General features: G+C 42.5%; 1 protein-coding gene across 2 annotated transcripts in view; it reads right to left on the bottom strand.

Moving 5' to 3' along the window:
* Positions 1–18616, bottom strand: part of ATP6V1A (ATPase H+ transporting V1 subunit A) — a 31656-nt gene extending 13040 nt beyond the window's left edge. Inside the window, exons 1-7 of one of the 2 annotated variants that reach the window (XM_066572136.1) lie at positions 18502–18616; positions 6090–6184; positions 4291–4419; positions 2596–2810; positions 1773–1910; positions 1130–1281; positions 149–311 (exon numbers count right to left, since the gene is read on the bottom strand). In XM_066572136.1, the coding sequence (XP_066428233.1) occupies positions 149–311; positions 1130–1281; positions 1773–1910; positions 2596–2810; positions 4291–4419; positions 6090–6171 (879 nt within the window). In that variant the 5' untranslated portion in view covers positions 6172–6184; positions 18502–18616. Of the gene's footprint in view, positions 1–148; positions 312–1129; positions 1282–1772; positions 1911–2595; positions 2811–4290; positions 4420–6089; positions 6185–9535; positions 9674–18501 lie in introns of those variants that run through there. The other variant, XM_066572135.1, reaches the window with a different exon arrangement.
* Positions 18617–18665: the final 49 nt, after the last annotated feature.

The raw sequence follows: 18665 nt of genomic DNA, 5'->3' as shown, positions 1-18665 counted from the left end.
GCCAAAAGGGATTTTTGCCAGAGCTTCAAGCAGGCAAGATGATCTTTTCAAGTCACTCTACCAACATGATATTTTACTCAGTTACAATACCAGTATGATAGCAAGTCTTCCCAGGAAGGTTTACTCTCCATGAAATCTCCATACTAACCTCAGGGAAATCTCTCAGTACTTCAGACATTTCATTTCCTCGTTCTCCACAGCCTACATAAATGATGACATCACTGTTGGAGTACTTTGAAAGAGACTGTGAGATCACAGTCTTTCCACAACCAAATGCCCCAGGAATCGCTGTTGTACCCCCTTGTACACACCTGAGTAAAGAAAAAGGACTCTGATTTGCAAGGAACTAAAAAACAGCTCTTTCCCATCTTAGAATATATTTTTCACTAGAACTCCCTCATGAAAAGCAGAATGGCAGGAGTCACATTCAATGTTCTAGGTGAGAAACACAGAGGTATTTCACGAAACGAAAAAATTGAGGGATTAAACAATCCTTTTCTTCTCCTGTCCTTGAAGTATGTGACTTATGCTGATACAACAGCATGACTTTTGGGCTTGAGACAAAGCAGTTTTCACAGCTGGAAGCAGCGATGGAATGGAAATGCTAAGAAAAGAACAACTGTACTGAGCTGTGCCTTATAGAAAATAAGGAGCACAATATTTCAGGACCAAAATAACTGAATTCAGGGTCTTAGAAGTTAGCTGCTTAAATGAGCAGTTTGTGTTACAGTTAAGTGCAATAGTTTTCCTAAGTGGCAACCTCAAAATCATTGGAAACTACACATCCTCAAGACCGTGGAAAGATATCCTACTCATGCATCCAAATGAAGATAGCAAGCTTGAAACTTCTAGCCTTTCTGTAGATGTGGCACGGTTATGTTAAGTTTATGCACATTCAGTTTTTTCAAGATTAATGACCTAGAACAGTTTTGTTAAACTTCCTTTTTCCACCAGTGGGTTCACCTGCCAAATAAATACGAGAAGTTCAGCTAAATATTTTTTAAGATTATGCTGTGACACATGGCGAAAGCTTACCATTAAAAAAACCTAATGCTCTAAGGCCTCTTGCTTCTGCTTCCCCCTGAGGGAGAGATTTCTTACACAGTACAAAATAAAAGGAAGCACTTACGGGAAGAGGGCATCCAGGACTCGTTGGCCAGTTAATAAAGGATGATTGGCTGGTAACTTCTCGGTGACAGGACGGACCTGGCGTACCGGCCACACCTGCACCATGGTGAACTTCTCCTTCACACCTTCAAACTCCAGCTCTAGCACAACATCCTAACACAAAGACATGTGAAGTAAGCAAACAGCCGCACGCTGGACCAGCACATAAATTCTCACTTTAACTACTCTGCACAGGCTTTTGGTAACACCACAGAGCTCTTAGAATCTCTCATGCAATCATCACCTCCCAAGGGAAGGCTCTCTCCCATAGTTACAAGGCCTCTGGGGGAAAACAGAGCAAGATACACCATACATTAAAAACAGGCTTTTGAAGAGCAAGTGAATTTTACATATTCATAAGATATTGTAGATCCCCACAGAGGTTATCAAACATGGCACAGTGGAATGCCATTGGGAAGCCACAAACATAGAAAATACCTGCACAAAATAATAATGCAACCCCTGCAGGCAGGGTAGCAGAAGTGATCATTAACTCAGACACCTTGTTGAAACACTTTAGCTGGCCTCATGCAGAACAGAAAGAGTACATCAACCTTATAAAAGAGACGTGGATTATACCAGCAGCTGCTGTTTGGGAGACTTACTGAAGTGTCATAGTTTCCTGGAGGAGCAATGTATGTAACTGTACCCCTGTTCCGTGGGGGCAGCATGATTTTGTGTTTGATCAGGGAGTTTTCATTTACCACACCATAAATATCTCCACCAGTGATGTGGCTGCCAACCTAAAATCAGAACAGGTCTATTAGTCATAACTTTTAAAAAAGAACCTTGACAAACTGTAAAAAATACTACAGCTATTAAGTCTAGCACTGTGATTACCCCTTTTAAAAATTCCTTGTTACAGCACAGTAGCTCGTTTACATAATTCATTACTCCAACAGCATTGCTAGCAACACTACCTGTGATGTAGTGTCTTTCAAGGCTCAGACAGGAGCAATTACTAACAGACAAAAGAAATTTTCCCCGTTTCTTTTCCACCTCTCAACCTAATGTGCTAAGAAGAGAAAGGATAGCATATGCTAACCTGCAGGGCTGGAAAAAAGATGCTGCAAAGGGCTATGACATGATATTTTCCAGCTCTAAGGGTACCTTCACCATTTGCAAAATGTGTGCTGCAGTCATTCTTTTTGCTCAGGTAGTATCGGCTCCTGCTAATGCTCACTGCAATTGCACAAGTTTCTCTATGGTTTGGTAAATACATCAAAACTCTGTAAGTTATATCAAGTAAGTTTTGGTGATCCCCATCTGGTCTCATACATGTGCTAGACTTCCTAGCACTCCTTTTTGCCAACTTCAATAAATGCAGCATTAACCACAGGTGCCAGCAGTCACAGCCTTAGCACACTGCTCCAGCTAAGCTCTGGGGGTAGACGAGCAAGAGGGGAACAAAGGATTGTCAGAACCTACCCGCAGATTTTTGGAAGGTGTGAAGTCCCATTTGACATCTCGGCTCAAAGCTGACACGTTGACACCTCTAGGGATATAGATGCTTTTGGTCAGGGTGCTGATGTCCGAGAGAGGTCTCTGGATACCATCAAAAATAGCTCCCATAATGCCAGGCCCCAGCTCCACTGATAGGGGCTTCCCAGTACGGAGCACAGGATCTCCTACAGAGACACCAGCTACAGATTTTGCTGAGGAAAAGTTCATCCAGAACAAGGGAAAGAAACCAGGCAGAAATCATCAGGTTCACATCATACTCTCAACCTTCTTTTCTGACTTTAAGGTAATACTATTCCTATGTTACACATCAGCATCTGAGAAGCAAATGCTGATGTGTAACATAGGAATAGTAGCCTTATACTAAATTCTGAATTTCCCCAAACAGCAAAGTTCACCATCCTCTAGAGAGGCCAAGTAGTGGCAAATATTCTGCTTTATGATCATTTGTTCAAGTCAACTGTTGTTGGCAACCAATGTCAGCTAATATGGATGAGTTCACTCAAGTGCCAGGCAGTGAGATGACAAAACATCACACATTTCTTACATCTTCAAACCTAGAAAACAGATTAGGCTGTTTAAGTCAGATAATGTTATGAAATATGGAATTTTTCCACTTCAGAATTTGCTTAGAGAGCACAACTGTTTTGATCTTGAGCCTTGCACAGCTTTTTTCAACAGCAGCCTAATTTTAAAAGGACTCTGTCTAAGACCAGCACTATTGCCCTCCTGTCTCGTATCAAGTTGTCAGGTCTGTGCACTACCTGAGCTCAAAGGATGCACAATGGGCTTTTCTCTGCAAAGGGCCAGCACTTTGGCAGAAGGGCCTGCAGGAATACAAAAGAAACCTCCAAAACTTACACAAACTCAGTAAATTTAATACTAGTTGACTTCAGAGAGGCCTATGACCAAATTTCCTCTCAACACGAGATTAAAAGTAAACTATACTCAAACTTGCTCCATGTACTGATGGAAAGCTACTTGATACTGTAACAATGATGCCATCTAAAATGATAAATTATTAGGCAGAGACAGGACCTAGTCAGCAGTTTGCCAGCAAGCTCCCTTAGAACCAAGGTTTAGGAGCCAGCACAGCCTTTTTCCTAGGCTCTACAGATAAACACAGCCCCCTTGGGAGGGAGAAAGAGGCCTGCCTTCAAATTTTATGACTTCTTTTTTGACATTTTCTCATATATATATATATATGTAATAAAAAATACATTTTATGTTGCCTAGCTTTTAGAATATATGCTGCATCATAGCTGGACCAAGTTACTGTAAGCCTAGTGCAGCAGAAAAAGTGTAATCTGTTATGCTTGGCAAAATACTCTGTCCAAAAGAAGGCATCCTGCCCACTTCACATTTCTTATTTAAGCATTATACAAGCACAGTTATCAAATGCAAAGACAAAGACGCAAAAAATATTGCTTAGGTTTGCCATTTATGGTTGACACTTGTCAACTGCCTTACAAAGAGGCATTAAAATGCACTTGAATTCTAAGGTACACTTTGATTCCCAGTCAAAAAAAGTCTCCTTGCTACAGAGCTACACAAGGTAAGATTCACCTCAAACCCATTAAAATTTACAAAACACGTGCAGAACAGATGTCCTGCCAGAACCCAGAGTATCTGGCAGCAGAGAGGGAGCAGTGAAAAGGATACAAGTTTCCTCATACACCTGGACAGTTGCCAGATCCCCTTCCAGGCGGATGATCTCCCCCACCAGCTCACTGTGTCCCACTCGCACCAGCTCGTACATGGCAGCACCTGCCATGTTGCAGGCTGTGACCACTGCAAAAGACAAGCACATAGGTGAGTTATTTTCCCTGCAGCTCAGGAAATTTACCCATCACAAGTCTCTAAGAACTGCACAGCATAAACCTGGTATTCACCCATATCAGACACACACTCTTGACTTCACAAAAGGATGCCACAACTCCTGGTATTTCTAGTTTAAAAAGAATAAGTTAAAAAGAATAAGTAAAAAGAATAAATTTTCCTACAGTTTTCACTCTGTCCTTTCTCCAGAAGAAGAGGACACTATGAGAATGTAGTAATTCACAGGACAATTCAGGCCATAATTTCTCTTATCTGTCTTGACAGATTGCAAACGTTGAGGGTGTGAGATGCTGTAAACTTTGACAAACAAGTTCTATAGGCATTTCTCCCTTGCAGTGAGCTAGGCCACATTCTCATCTGACTAAATTAAAGCACACAAGAAAATGGCAAAACTCACTCAATGCCTGGTAGTTACATAAACCTGTGGTTGGGGGCCAGCATTTTCAAGTCACTTAAGCTTCTGTTTACCTTGGTAGCATCTGGATGCTGACATAAACATGGATAGATCAAGCCAAGGCACCTGCTTGCATCTAAAGTGATGCCTAGAAAGCTTTTAAAAAAATACTATTTTTTGTAGAAAAGTGTTGTCTATCTTAGGACACTTAAATTAACTTTCAACAGATGAAGATTGTTGTGCAGCATGTTTTGGGCGTGAAACTTCTTGGTGCTTTGAGTTAGATTTCAGCGGGTCATATCCGGAGTCCTGGCTGCTTTAGAATAAAATTTATTATGTCTTGCAGATTATGATCACAGTAACGCACACAAGAGTCACATATTTACACAAAAATACATTTTCCACTTCTTGGAAAAGAAAGCTGTGTCAGTTTAAAATTTTTTTGAAGTACCACCTCTGCAGTTACAGAATTTGCAGTCAGAAAACTTGTGCCTATATAGGTAGGGAATTTCTTATTCATCAAATACATTGCGTTAACAAAAAAACTTGCTAATCTTCTGTTCTCACATTCCCATCCTTTCCTTCAGCTCCTGAAGAGAATGCAGGAGAGAGCAGAAAAGCCAGTAGAGTCTCCATGTATTCAAAAGCTGTTCCTAGCAGAGCCTAAACTATTTCAGCTGATAAAGATGAAGGAAGAGTCCTCCTTCTCCCAGCTGCTCTATCACCACATTCTATCACCTTCCCTGACTCTTGTGCCTCCTTGCTGAGCTCCCCCAGCCCATGGTGCAGTAAACAGAACAGCTTGACACTGACAGGGACTGAGGATATCAGAAAGCACAGGGACAAACTTTCAGTGAGAACAGACTATTTATTTCATACCCTTTTAGTGAATCTCAGCACACTGGGCCCTGCAGATTTCCAAGCAAGGGTTTTTTTCTCATACAGAAAGCTTACCTTTTGTTATTATTATTATTGTTATTTTTATTCAACTGCCTGCTTCTGCTCATTATATTTTTAAAAAAAGGTTAATTAATAGTAACATCTTGTTAGCAGTTTTTTTAATAGTTTGACTACAAGTCAGTAATTCTTCTTGAAGTCCTCTACCCCAAAAAAAAAAAGATGAAAAGCACCACCCAGAGCTCTTTTATACTTCTCTGCTTTCAAGTGAAGATTAACAAGATCCTAGATAAAACAAAATTTATTACTGCCTTTACAAAATAATACCTACCAGGTCCTGAGACTCCATAAACATAGCCAACAAAAGCCTCTCTGTCCTCATCACGGATTTTGGGGAGCTTGGAGAAGTCCATTTTGCCTGTTCAACTGAATAAAAGAAAAAAATAAGAGTCAGTCCTGAAGAACACACACACATAGTAACTTCCTCCTCTTCCCTCTGCTCTCTTATTTTCAGTTAAAAAGAACTCTAAACTCATAGCCAGAAGCGCCATTAGCCTTAAGCACTTTTAACTCATTTTAAAGCTGTAAAAATTAAAAAGTAACTGATTTAAACAAACAAAATAACTGAGATTCCTTACTGTAGAAACACAGGGGTAGAACATCACCCCAGAATATGCTCTACAGAATGCTACTGAATGAAAAATATGCAATGGAACAATGCCCTAACACTGTTGCACTGTCTTTAAGCTTGGAAATAGGATATTTAAATGACAGAAAATCTCTTTAGTATTCCACATCTCATTACCCTCCTTCAAAATATGGAGTTTTCCATGATTCTGAGTGAGCAAGAGAATGTTCTGGGTCCGCTTTACTGCCACCAGTCTCTAAAATGCAATACTACAAATATTAATTGTGAAAATTCAATTTTTGCTATCTTAAGGTGCTGAATCACAGTATGTAGAGGAAGAAACACAGATTTTCAGAAGCACCAGCACACAAAGATGTGAATCTTTTCTATGTGTCTCACAGCTACATACTATGCAGTCTTTGCTCTCAGTGAAACCCACGGAGCATTACAGAAGAATTGTGCTGAATAATGGGCAAACCCCTTCAACTTGCAACAGTTAAACAGCAGGCTGTCATCTCATGCCAGTAACTGTTTAACAAATCTAAACAACTGGCACTGGAAAAGCTGTTTTATCAAGAGACTTCCTCCATCCTTGTTTGTCCTGTGGCTGGCAGCTGGGCTGTCCTGCTTCCAGTGCGGATCAGAGGATTTAAGGGTTTTGCTTTGTGAGCCCTTACCATGCTGTGTGTTACCTTGGAAACTGATGGGTGTTAGAGAACTGCAAGGCCACACTCTTCCCTCTTCTCCTGTACAGACACCCTTAGGACACAGCACTGGTGAAAGGTGCAGCCCCAGCACAGAAGGCCTCTGTGCTAATCAGCAGCAAGGCCCCTGGGTTGGTGACATGAACTGCGAGGCATCTGCTGACACTCACACTCAAATCTTTGAGAGCAGCCTAATCTAACCCAGCATCTTCCACAAGACAGCAAATACAAAGGCATACTCAGGCTTAAAAACCTGCTCTGTTTATAATAACCAAGACAGCAACTCCATTGCCACCCTTTCCAGTACAATTAAAGGATATGCTTTTGCCTATTCTTTGGGAGCCAGTAGCTGACTTCTGCTATTCTTGAAAACCTACAACTGCTTTCCAGCTTTTTAACACAGCAATACAAATCCTCTGCCCCTCAGCCTCTTTACTGATCTATAAGTTTCAAATTGGTGGCACTGCTCTTTAAGAAGAAGATCTCCAATGATTCCAAACTCCTCTTCATCCTGAAGGAATAGCTTCCCCCAGGCTCCATGTCTCTGTGGAGTGTAATGTCTATCATGGCTGCCACTGATTTATTCCACAGAAGCTGATCATGGTTCAGTCTCCACCAGCTTGGAGCAGACCTGCTAATGGGTCTTGAGCCCAAAGGCTAAGCCAGATATCCATTAGATCCCTCTACTCTCCATAGCCATAGGTTATCTTTCACACTTCCTGGTGTTTAGACCCAGGAGACAATTTTAATTTCACTGCTTTTTTTCTCAAATGCCTCCTCTGACAAATGGCAGAGGGGAGGTCCTCACAAGGCAATCTGCAGTTCCTGAGCAGCTGGTATGAGCTGGCTCTGATCTGACTAACACAACAATCTCATCTTTTTTGCTTTTAACAACTAAAACTCAAGCACAATTGCTGTTCATATTGAAAGAAGCAGTTGTTCTTATAAATTCAAATTAAACATTTACTCCAATATAACAGAACAGAACAATGTCCAGTGTCTTACTATCAACACCTCTAAAAGCACAGTAGAGAGTCAAACCACATTCTCCTAACTGAATCAGTGACACAGCTTGGCAATTAGACAACGTCCCATATGAAAGAGTCAAATTACAAAGGCAAGGAAAAGCAGGAACACTGGGCCAGTTTCAATTTAAATTAACTTTTCTTCATAATCAAAACCTGCTTGAAGCAACTCTTTACCTTTTAGGGAGGCAAGAGAGAACCTCAGAACAGCCATTCTGCAGTTAAATGGCAGCATCCTGACAGCCAGCATCTGCCTCTCCTGTTCCTGTGGCTGCTCTGCTTCCTCTCTCTTCCTACAGCCACCTTTCCAAATTACTGGCCAAGCCAAGTAGAGCAGGGGAGTCCTCCACTAGACCACCTAGCAACACACTAATAAGCCCTGTCTTGACCATGATCTCTAGCATCTGCACGAGCTTTGAAACACACACCTATTAACTATTTCAAGTGTTAAAGATGTGAACTCCTTCTCTCCTTTACCTCTGCTATACCTCCAAAGTACAGTCTACACAAAGCCAGTGCCCACCCAGCCAGGCTGACCTCTTTCTTAAGTAGCTACACTTTTTTAAACACTGAATACAAATTAGGGGGGAAAAAAAGCTGTTATTTATCTCTGCATCATTTTCTTGTGCTTGTGTACAAGCACTACAGATTTTCAATTTATATGGAAAAGTCCGTGAGGACCGAAACGCTGCCTTACCTTCCTAGCTTGTGAGATGTTTTCATTGCCAATACTCAGAGAAAATGAAATTCCATAAAGCATATATGTACCCTAGAAGCCATGGTAGCTGACCGTTCTAGAAATCTACAGAGCCCCTGAGGCCTTTGAAAGGCCTCTTGCCAACACAAGATATTCGGCACTGTATGCAATTCCCTCCTACAAAAGTCCACTAGCACACCTACATAGGATATCAGCTTAATTTTAATTCCCTTATGAGTAAAGATGCATCTTGCATCCTTTACAATTTCTATCTTCCTTATCTAAAACAGTTCACTAATTGATTTCAAACATGCTCTTTAGCTCTAGCAGTCATATTCTGATTAATAGTACCAGAAATCAAAGTATTGCTTGCAGTAGAACCTTGTCTGACTAAAAGGTGATTTATTACACTGATTTTAAAGTCCTAATTAAACAAGAAAGAGCCCCATAACCTGAGCTTTCTATCTCAGTTTCTCCCCAGCACAGTAATCTGGTTACACAGTAGCCTAAAAAATGTAAGTGCCCTGCTCTCAACGTTGGAGAAACCCATTTTGCTTCACTGTTCCTGGGTTTTGCATCTAACACTTGATTAGACACAGAATTTACATTACGAACTACCTTAATACAAGATTTTTTCAACATTCAGACTCCAGTGAGATTTTTAGGAGCCTTCTTTCAGCAAGGAAGAAAATTACAACAATTTTATCAAACCCAGCTCCTTACCTTATTTTGCAGAAGCAGGGAGTACCAAAAACCCAGAGGCCCAATGAAAAAGCTAGAATTCAGCAGTGAAGCATCACCGCTTGCAAAATAATCGTCCTTCCAGTGCCCCTACACAGAGGGATGAGAAAGCTGCTGCAGAGGGGAACGAAATTTCTGACACACAGCAGAGGCACAACCACCTGACTTGATGAGTCATCAGTCTCTCTCTGCCTCTCTCTCCCACCAGCACCGAGGAATGCCGCAATAGCAATTCCAGCCACCTCGAGCCCAGCTGAACTCCCATCTGTGCTCTCCCGACTGCACAGGGCCGAGCAGGAAAAATTAAAAGGCTTTAGCATTTGCATTAAGGGCCTCCTACAAAGCTGGGAATTCCAATGTCCCGAATGGTGCATACAACTATACAAATATCCTTGAAAGAGGTGCATGTTTTCTGCTGGATCTGTTCACCTGCCAGCCCTCCAGGGTAATGCAGCCATGTCAGTGTGTGCTGTGCTCTGGAAGAGCTTAACAGAACAAGTGTTTAACAACAGACTGCACCGGGAGGCGCTGAGCAAACTGCAATACTAATTGCTTGAGCACGTTGAACAGTATTGATTGCCTCCAGGAGTCTGGTGGGGCTTCCTTGTGCTCAGAAGCCCTTCCCCTGGCCAGCAGAAGCACTAAGGCAATTGCTCAACATCCAGCACCCCAACAAAGCAGGGAGCTGTGCCACCCTGAGTGACAGCTGCTGGAATCTGTTTTCAGAGATCGACAGGCACTGCCCCGCACGCTGAACAGAACAGGGGCAGCTGTGTGATCCCTCCCCAAGAACCTGCATGAAGCCGAAGAGTTCCCTGCAGTCTTCACAACTTCTCAAGTCTATCTTTGCAAGTTCTAGGATTACCAACACTTCAAATTGCCACAAAAGCCTAGACACTAACCATAACTCATCAGTATCAGTAATTTGGAAGCAGCAGTGTTACATCAGTAAGTCATCAATGGTAGGAATCATTCTGCTGGAATAACTTTGAACTTGAAGGTCAAAGATTTTAGTACATCTGAAACAGACTAATGTGGTTTGATTTCCATGGATAGAAAAATAGAGTCAGAATATCAGCCCTTACATTTGATATCCAGGAAAGCTTAATAGGCCAAAACAGTAAAATACAGCCAAAGAGTTTTCCAAAGAAAATAATACCCCCTCCTCTTCTTAGTAAAAACCTAGACATTACAGGATAGTAAAGATCACCACCCACACTGGACAATCAGCTTAGTGTCTCATTGGAGAGATGCTTCAGATTCAAGGCTGCTGCCATTCACTGTGTTCACCTGAGCAGACTCTGGCCCAGTGCATAAATCCCAGTGTCCAGCTGCATGAAGATCTGTTGCAAGGGCCTCATAAATAACCGGATAATCACTGCCACAGATTTCCTGTAACTAGGACAGTTTAAACTTCCCCTTCTAACAGATGATATCTTTAAGAGGAAGTAGTAAAAAAAAATAAAAAATACAGTGCTTGAATTACTAGACAAATGCAGAAGTCTGGCAGCATTTTCATACCTAGAACTTGGGATACTGTCCCACAAGAAACAAAACGCCCAGAACTCTAACACAGGTCACTGGGAAAGGAAGCCCAATAGTATTCTCAGGAAACCTGCTCCTTCACAGTATGCAGAGTTGTAATTTTACTACAAGACAGCAGGAAAAATTACTCCAGATTTCTCAGTCACCAAACAATCGAATTACTGAGGTTCAGGGGCACCTCTGGCAATCATCTACTTCCAACTCCCAGCTCCAAGCAAGCTGATGTAGGCTACTCAGGGCCACATCCAAATGTATTTTGATTACCTCCAAGGATGAAGCCACCACAACTCTCTAGGTAACCTGTTCCAGTGTTTAGACACCCCTGCAGTAAAGTGTTTTCCTACATTTAAAGGGAATTCCCTGTATTTCAGTTTGTGCCCACTGTGTCATGTTACTTCAACAGGTACCACTGAGAAGAGTCAGGCTTCGTCCTCTTTGCTCCCTCCCCTCAGGTGTTTATATATTTTACAATAAGATTCTCAGAACCTTCTCTTCCTGAGGCTATATAATCCCAGTTCTCTTTTCTTGCCTCCAAATGCTTAACAGTCTCCGCGGCCCTTGTCTGGATGCACACCCCTAAGCCACGTCTTTCTTCTACTGGAGAATCCAGAACCAGACACAGCACTCTAGATGTGGTTTCCATCAAGTTTAACCAAGGTGAAAACCACCTCCCCGAACCTGCTGGCAGGATTCTTCTAAACACGGCCCAGGATAGTGCTGGCTGCCTTTGCCACAAGGGAACAATGCCAGCTGATGTCCAGCTTGGGGACCCCAGTTCTTTTCAGCACTCAGTCCTCAGCCTGTAGCAGGATATGTGGTTATTTTGCCCCAGGTGCAGGACTTGGCACTTCTCTTTGTCAAACTTCATGGGATTTCTGTCAGCCAATTCTTCCAGTCCAGGTCCCTCTGTATGGCAGCACAAGCCTCTGCTACACCAAACACCTTCCAACCTGTCACCTGCACTCTAATGAAACCAGGCAGGAGTCACCTCCTGTGCTCAACTCAACCACGAGGCTCAGTCTTCTCATGACACAGACACTGTGAAGTGAACAGCACCAACCTTCCTGCCACAAGCTCTGAGCTAGAAAGAATATTTCTTATACTCAGCAATATGGACATTTTCCCACTTTGTTATTAATACAATTTCAGTTGTCACAGCGCACTTTGAGGCCATCTCAGCTCTAGATAAATCGAGAACCTGCCTGACTAATGTTCAGCTACATACTGTGGACCCATCTGCAACCCTACAAGACCATTTATCTTTTACATAACTTGCTCCTTGGGTTCTTATAAGCCCCCTCCTCTCACATGAAGCTTGTTTCACTCAGCACATGTACACATAAATCCATGTGAAAGAGAATTATGCTGCCTCTGTCATTGCAGCACATGATTACACACTCACTACAAAGTGAGACCATGCAACACTGAATTCATGAAGTCCACCACAAGCTCCTCCTGTCCTCTTCCTAAAAACAGATGAGGACTTAGCTGTGGGCATGCCAATACATACAAGTTTGATACTTTAAATAAACATCATGCCTTGAAACAAGCTAAAGATATAACAATATATTTATATTTGATACATACATACAACATGAATTATATATTGCTAAAGCAAGGGTGTGAAGTCTGTCCATGCAAGATATACCACCACTACAAGCTGTAACTCAAGCACCCAAGCTTTTATTCAGCAGCTTGGGAAATTCCTTCAGTTAGCCCAGAACAATACTAGAACAAAGCTGTTTGAACATGACTAGGAAGTCAGCAGCTAAAATAAAACTAGATAGAAAGGCTGGCAAGGTGTCCTTTGCATAAGTACTCTGACCCACTGATGATCTGATCAGCTCAGTAGATAAGCTGCCTTCAAACCTCAAACACAGCTATCATGCAATATCTAGAATTGATAAAGACCCTAAACTCCTGTTACTAGAGAAAACCACATTGTCCATGTGAAAAAATGTTCATCAACTGACTCACATGCTACAGTTTCTATAATAGGGTTTTCTATACCAATTTTTTCCTCTCAGCTGAGGCTTCTCCAGAGGAGGAAATTGATGAGCCTCTCCTTAGTTCCTACTTGCTACACTGCTTCACAATTTTATTACTGTGAAAAATTGACATTCCTTTCAGCCTACTACACATTCTGCCCTTTGGCTTGATAGACTTTCACACAAAAGAAAGATCTAATGCAACTGAAATCCAAACCATACTACAGAACACTAACACAAAATTCATCTCTGTGTTCTACAGTGACCTTCTTTCTTATCCTGATCCTGTCATCTAGCTGCTAGGGCTGAAAAGTTCTGCAGCCATCTGCTCAGTGCAATGCTCAGTCATTTCCTCTAGATGAACAGTTTTCATTAACCTCCCTAACGTTACTGCTAAACTAAAATCTACCCTAGCTTTTATTAAGTAAAAGTCACTTGATTTCCAGGTGTATTTGGCACTGTTACTTGAAATACTTTTTGTTGCTCTAACCTTTAAGATGACAAATATTAAAATGAAATTAATACGCAGCTGTAAGCAACTATAACAGCAAACTTTACTACAGTTCAGCAGAGTGACTTGTGAAGAGTTGAAGATCTTACATCAACAGACAAAAGGTGTGCAATTTGACAAAACAACTATGGCTAGATTTTTAAGTCAGGCTCAGTTTCACACACAGAATCACACAAGTTGTTTGGGCTCATTAAAATACATTGTCTCCTCTATAAGCCTCACTACTGCCTAACCCCTTCTCCCCAGGTGTAATAGCTAAAATACTGAGCATGAGTTTGGAATAAGCATTTCATCATTACACCTAAGTTTCAGATTACCTTTAAAGTAAAGATATTATGGAATCTTGAGTTTATTATGCAAGGTATTTGATAGCTAGTTTGAAGAGTTGAACCACGAGTGAGTCTGCATGAAAGTCTTTGAGAAAGATCCAACATCCCTAGCAGATAAAAATACTCTTTTATAGCACCTTTGGTATAATGAAACACCTGGTTGGAATCACAGCACACCTATTGGCACTGGATTCCAGTAAAAGGAAATTAAGTTGAGGTTGACTTTTCCTGTAATGAAAAACTGCATCTTCATGTTTTAAAGCAAGCTAAGCTACGTTTGGAAATCTTGTTCAAATAAAATAATACCTGAAGTATTTACAGCTTCTTTAGAACAGTCAGAGGCCTTCCAACATATTAGATTTTACCATTGTTGAAACTACATACTGAGGTGGTTGTCTGAATATCTACCAGCCTCATGCAAATCTATCCCATGATAAAACCCTCAAAATTTTAAGGATCTATAGACAGTTCACATAACAGAATTGCTTATTTAGCCATCTTTACCAATATAGTCTGCAGTTAGTCTAAAATACCATCTTAGGGTTTTTCTGAAGAGCTGCTTTTTAAGGCCTTGCTTTCAGACTGGGAAATAAAGTAATGATACAGTGTAACAAGAACAAGGGCCAAACATTTGCCCCACGAACTGGAATTCTGGGAAGATGCAGTTTCTTTGCTTGGCTATTAAAAAACTGTCAAGTCATTTTTCAGGCTCTTACACAAAATTTGCACACCTGAAAGCTTTTGTCCAGCAATAATATGTTATTCCCATAAAGGCACAGCCGTCTCTCTATGAAGTCCATGGCTTTTCCCACATCCTTTCTGTATCTCCTCATGCCCAACCATCCCAACCACAACAGGACTGCTCTTCATGCTTAGGGCACAGAACACAGATCAGCATCACAGACATCCAAACCACCTCTCTTTTACATGAACCACCACAAACCACTTCAGTAAGCAAGCATGGCTTACAGCAGCCTGAAGATGGGACACAGCACCTTCACAGCACACATTCTGGCATTTTTCAGGGGATGCTGTCTGGCAGAAACACAGCTGGGCAGACTGGTCACCTGAAACTCGCCAGAGCACCAACATTTCATCTTGGCTATGAGAACCCTTACAACTTGAGCACTTTTCAATTGTTTGGGAAGGGCAAAGATAAGGCTTTTATATTACAGAGACCCTCTGGAACACCACATCTCTCAAGCATTTGTATCTGCAATGGGCCTATTTCCAGCAGGTTTTCTAGCTCATTTACCTGTTCAGCACCATGAGTCTGGGTTAACTGGGGCAGCTTCCCATACTAGCTTTGGTCCTTGCTGATTACTTTTGATTTGAACATAACAGACTCCCCAAAACGTAAACTATGACAAAATTAAAAGAGAGGCCACTGTCAGACAAATTATTTTTGAACAGAGTGAGCAGTGACACTGAATTTTACCATTACACAAGCTCAGAGTCAAGCTGATGAAGCAAGCAAATAAATTCAGCAGCTAAAACTGGTCTCTATCTGCCATTTGGTGAAGTGGTAGTAACAAGGTCTGTAAGACTTTCAGGATTTATTCATATACATCTTACTGGTTTTCACTGTAAGTGTATCATCATTTCACTAAAGCCAGGCCTTGGAAGGCAAAGTCTGTCAAAACAGCCATATCATGTATGGACATCCAAAAAGCTGGCAGCAAATGGTCAATGTTTCTGAGACATGGGAGTGTTGAACTTGAGACTTGACAAACGCAGGAGAAGTAAATGCTTGGATGAAATAAAGCAAACAAACAAAAAATATTTACAGGTGCAGAACTTAATGCCATGGGAGATGACCAAACCCAAGAATTTGGTATAAGCTTAGCTGTCCACTCCCAAAGGGAAGAATGGAGTGAGCACATCAAAGACAAGCAAAAAGCTTTTTATACCATAAAAGAAGATACAACAATGACAAACAGAAGATCCAGTCAAAACCAGTTCTGCATGTTGGACATTTAGGTGATTATTGGCTTATTCTGTACAGGAAAAAAAAGGGCTGAAAAGCTTAAATTCATTTTGGTTCCTCTGCTGGAGTAGGACCCTGTTTCTCTCTGCCCAGCTGGAAGGCTAAAGGAGTCACATGTTTTAAGATGTCGAGTAAGAATGAATGAGCATGATATTCCAGTTGACTACATGGTCTGTTTTCTTTGGCAAAATTCAGGCCTAAAAAAAAAATCACATGGATACCATCGTTCAACAATGCCTCAGTATTTCCAAGTCTGAAATCCCCCAATTTTTAACCAATGAAACAAGCAAGGAGAAAAGACTATATGTCAGGCAATGTAGCATTGGGTTGTTGCATGGTTTGTGTTTTGTAGGGTTTTCTTAAAAAGACAGGAAAAAAAGAGAGATTACTACTTGGTCAGCAGTGGCATTCAACATTTTATGGTCAACATCAAAGTAACCAAAGACCCCAACTAGGTTATCCTGTAATCCTTTTTCTAAAGGAGTAATTAGGAATGCAGCCATAGTCACAAACATGCAATTTAAAAGCACGAGGGAAACCCACCAGTAGAAACTTTCAGGGCTTGAGAACCCCAAGACAAACCATTATGGCATCAAAACACAAGGGGGAATGCACAGTGCCTCTAAAAGTGGTATCATTCAGAGGAATCATCTGGTAACCTGCTGGATTATAGCAGCTTTGGATGACAATGTGTAACACCAGCACCCATGCAAGTCTGGAAGATAAAGGCATGAAGTCATCCTGGGAAAAAAATTAGATAAGAGAAGGACACTTAAGGCCCACAGACCTTGTAAATGAGGGCCAATAAAGCATAAAACTGTTAATATATACTTAGACCAAAACAAAAGCTAAATTTAAGCTAATGCTCTATAAAAATGAAGCAATACTAATCACTCATGGCTCAACTCTATTACCAGTACCTGCAGAAAAGAATTCTTGATTTAGAAAATGACAAGGCAGCATTTACAGGAAACAGAGATCTTGTGTTACTATTGCAACACAAGACTTCAACCCCCCTTTGAACAGTCAGCTGATGCCAGCAACCATTTTCCACTGTTGCCTTAATTTCTCCTTCCCTGTTCTCTCAAGCTGATGTCCATGGTGATTTAGTATTTCTGAATGTCAGACTTCACCACCTGATCACAAAATAAAGACTAATTTTCCCCCCACATAAAGAATAAAGGTTTCCCAGAGGACTTTACAATACAGACTGACAGGCACATCAAAAATATTCTGCAGTATTTTTGGTAATACAAAGACCTGTAGATTGTGATCTCACTTCACATATTCTTACATAGAAAATAATGAAATGTAGACATTACTACATATGTATATTTGCTGGTCATTGAAAAGGCTTTGGAAGTACCACACAGAGAAGCCAAACATTCAGCTGCTGCAGATCTGCACAGTGCAGAAATACAGCACAAATACACCACAACTCACAGATCTGCCTCAGTTACTCAAACTTCCATTTGCAAATGCCAGTTGGTATTTGGCATGTTCTTGCTAATAAATCACTTCGTGCAGTCTGTCACCAGGTTTTCCTACTTTTCCACCCCCTCTCCACTTCAGCAAGCAGAATTAGCATTTGAAATACCATGCTAGATCAAATAGCCAGTGTACTTTGCTGAAGTATTGCATTACAATGAATAAAACGATCACCAAATTGCTTTTATGCCCAACAGGAGTGCAATTTCTCTGAGGGAAGACAGTAAAATTTCAGGAAGAAAGATTTTACTTTCTTCCTAAGAAAGTAAATCACTATGGGCAGCTGCATAGAATGGACAGATCTTGACACATAAGTGCCACATATTCCAATGTCACAGCTACCTGTGACATTGGAAAATCATCCAGAATCCAGTCATGCAAGATTTCTCTCTTGCCTCCAAGTGAATGCCAAGGGTGATGTTTGGAACACCTCATCTAAGGCAGAGTTTTGCGACTGGCTGCAGGAATAGGAGGCACATTTGATGCGCCACCAGGATATTCAACTGCAAAACAAAAGGGGGGCTGTTCTGCCGCGGTCGGGCTGCAGTGGGAGGCCCGCAGCAACATTCCCCTTCCAGAGCCGCGCTGCTCGCTCTCTGCTGGGCTGCGCTCAGGCACCCAGAGACTCAGATCCACCCACTCAAGATGGTGGGATGACCTGGCACTGGAACCCGGCCGCTATCACCCCGTTCCTTTTCTGTAAGGAATTCTGGCACAACCCTAAAGCATCTCAGTGGGCGCCTTCTGAGGTTTTTCATTCAGGGGCCGCTCGGCTTTCCAGGTCTCCGCTCCCGGCGAAGCGGGGCGGGGAAGCGCATGGCCGCCCCCGCGGGCTGCCCTGCCGGACACGGCTCCGTGAAGGTCGGCTGCCCAGGGCCAGGGCCCGGCGACACCCGCTCCGCAGAGCTGGGGCCGCGCTCCCTCTGCGAGCGGCTCCGCGGGGAGACCGCGTCCTGCCCGGGCAGGGTCCAAGCGCGGCGGAGAGCGGCGAGAGCCGACCTCCCCCGCCTTCAACGCAGAGGAGGGCAAGCCCCGGGCGCACCTCGGGAGCGGCGGAGGCAGCGGCACGGGACAGGGGGCGCGGGGCCCGAGCGTCTCACCTGGGCCGACCCGGCGCGCCCGAATCCGCCCGAGTCCCTGCAGCAGCGGCGGCAAAGGAGGCGCTGGATCAGCTGACGCCGGGCCCCGCGCGCATGCGCCGCGCCGCACACCGGAAGCGCCGGGCGCGAGCCGTGCCCTACTCTGGGCGGAGCTTCGCCCGCCC

This window comes from Molothrus aeneus, chromosome 2, assembly GCF_037042795.1.
Source record: "Molothrus aeneus isolate 106 chromosome 2, BPBGC_Maene_1.0, whole genome shotgun sequence".
Lineage (NCBI taxonomy): Eukaryota > Metazoa > Chordata > Aves > Passeriformes > Icteridae > Molothrus > Molothrus aeneus.
The sequence above is the reverse complement of the archived record's forward strand: the minus strand, read 5'-3'. Positions and strand labels throughout refer to the sequence as shown.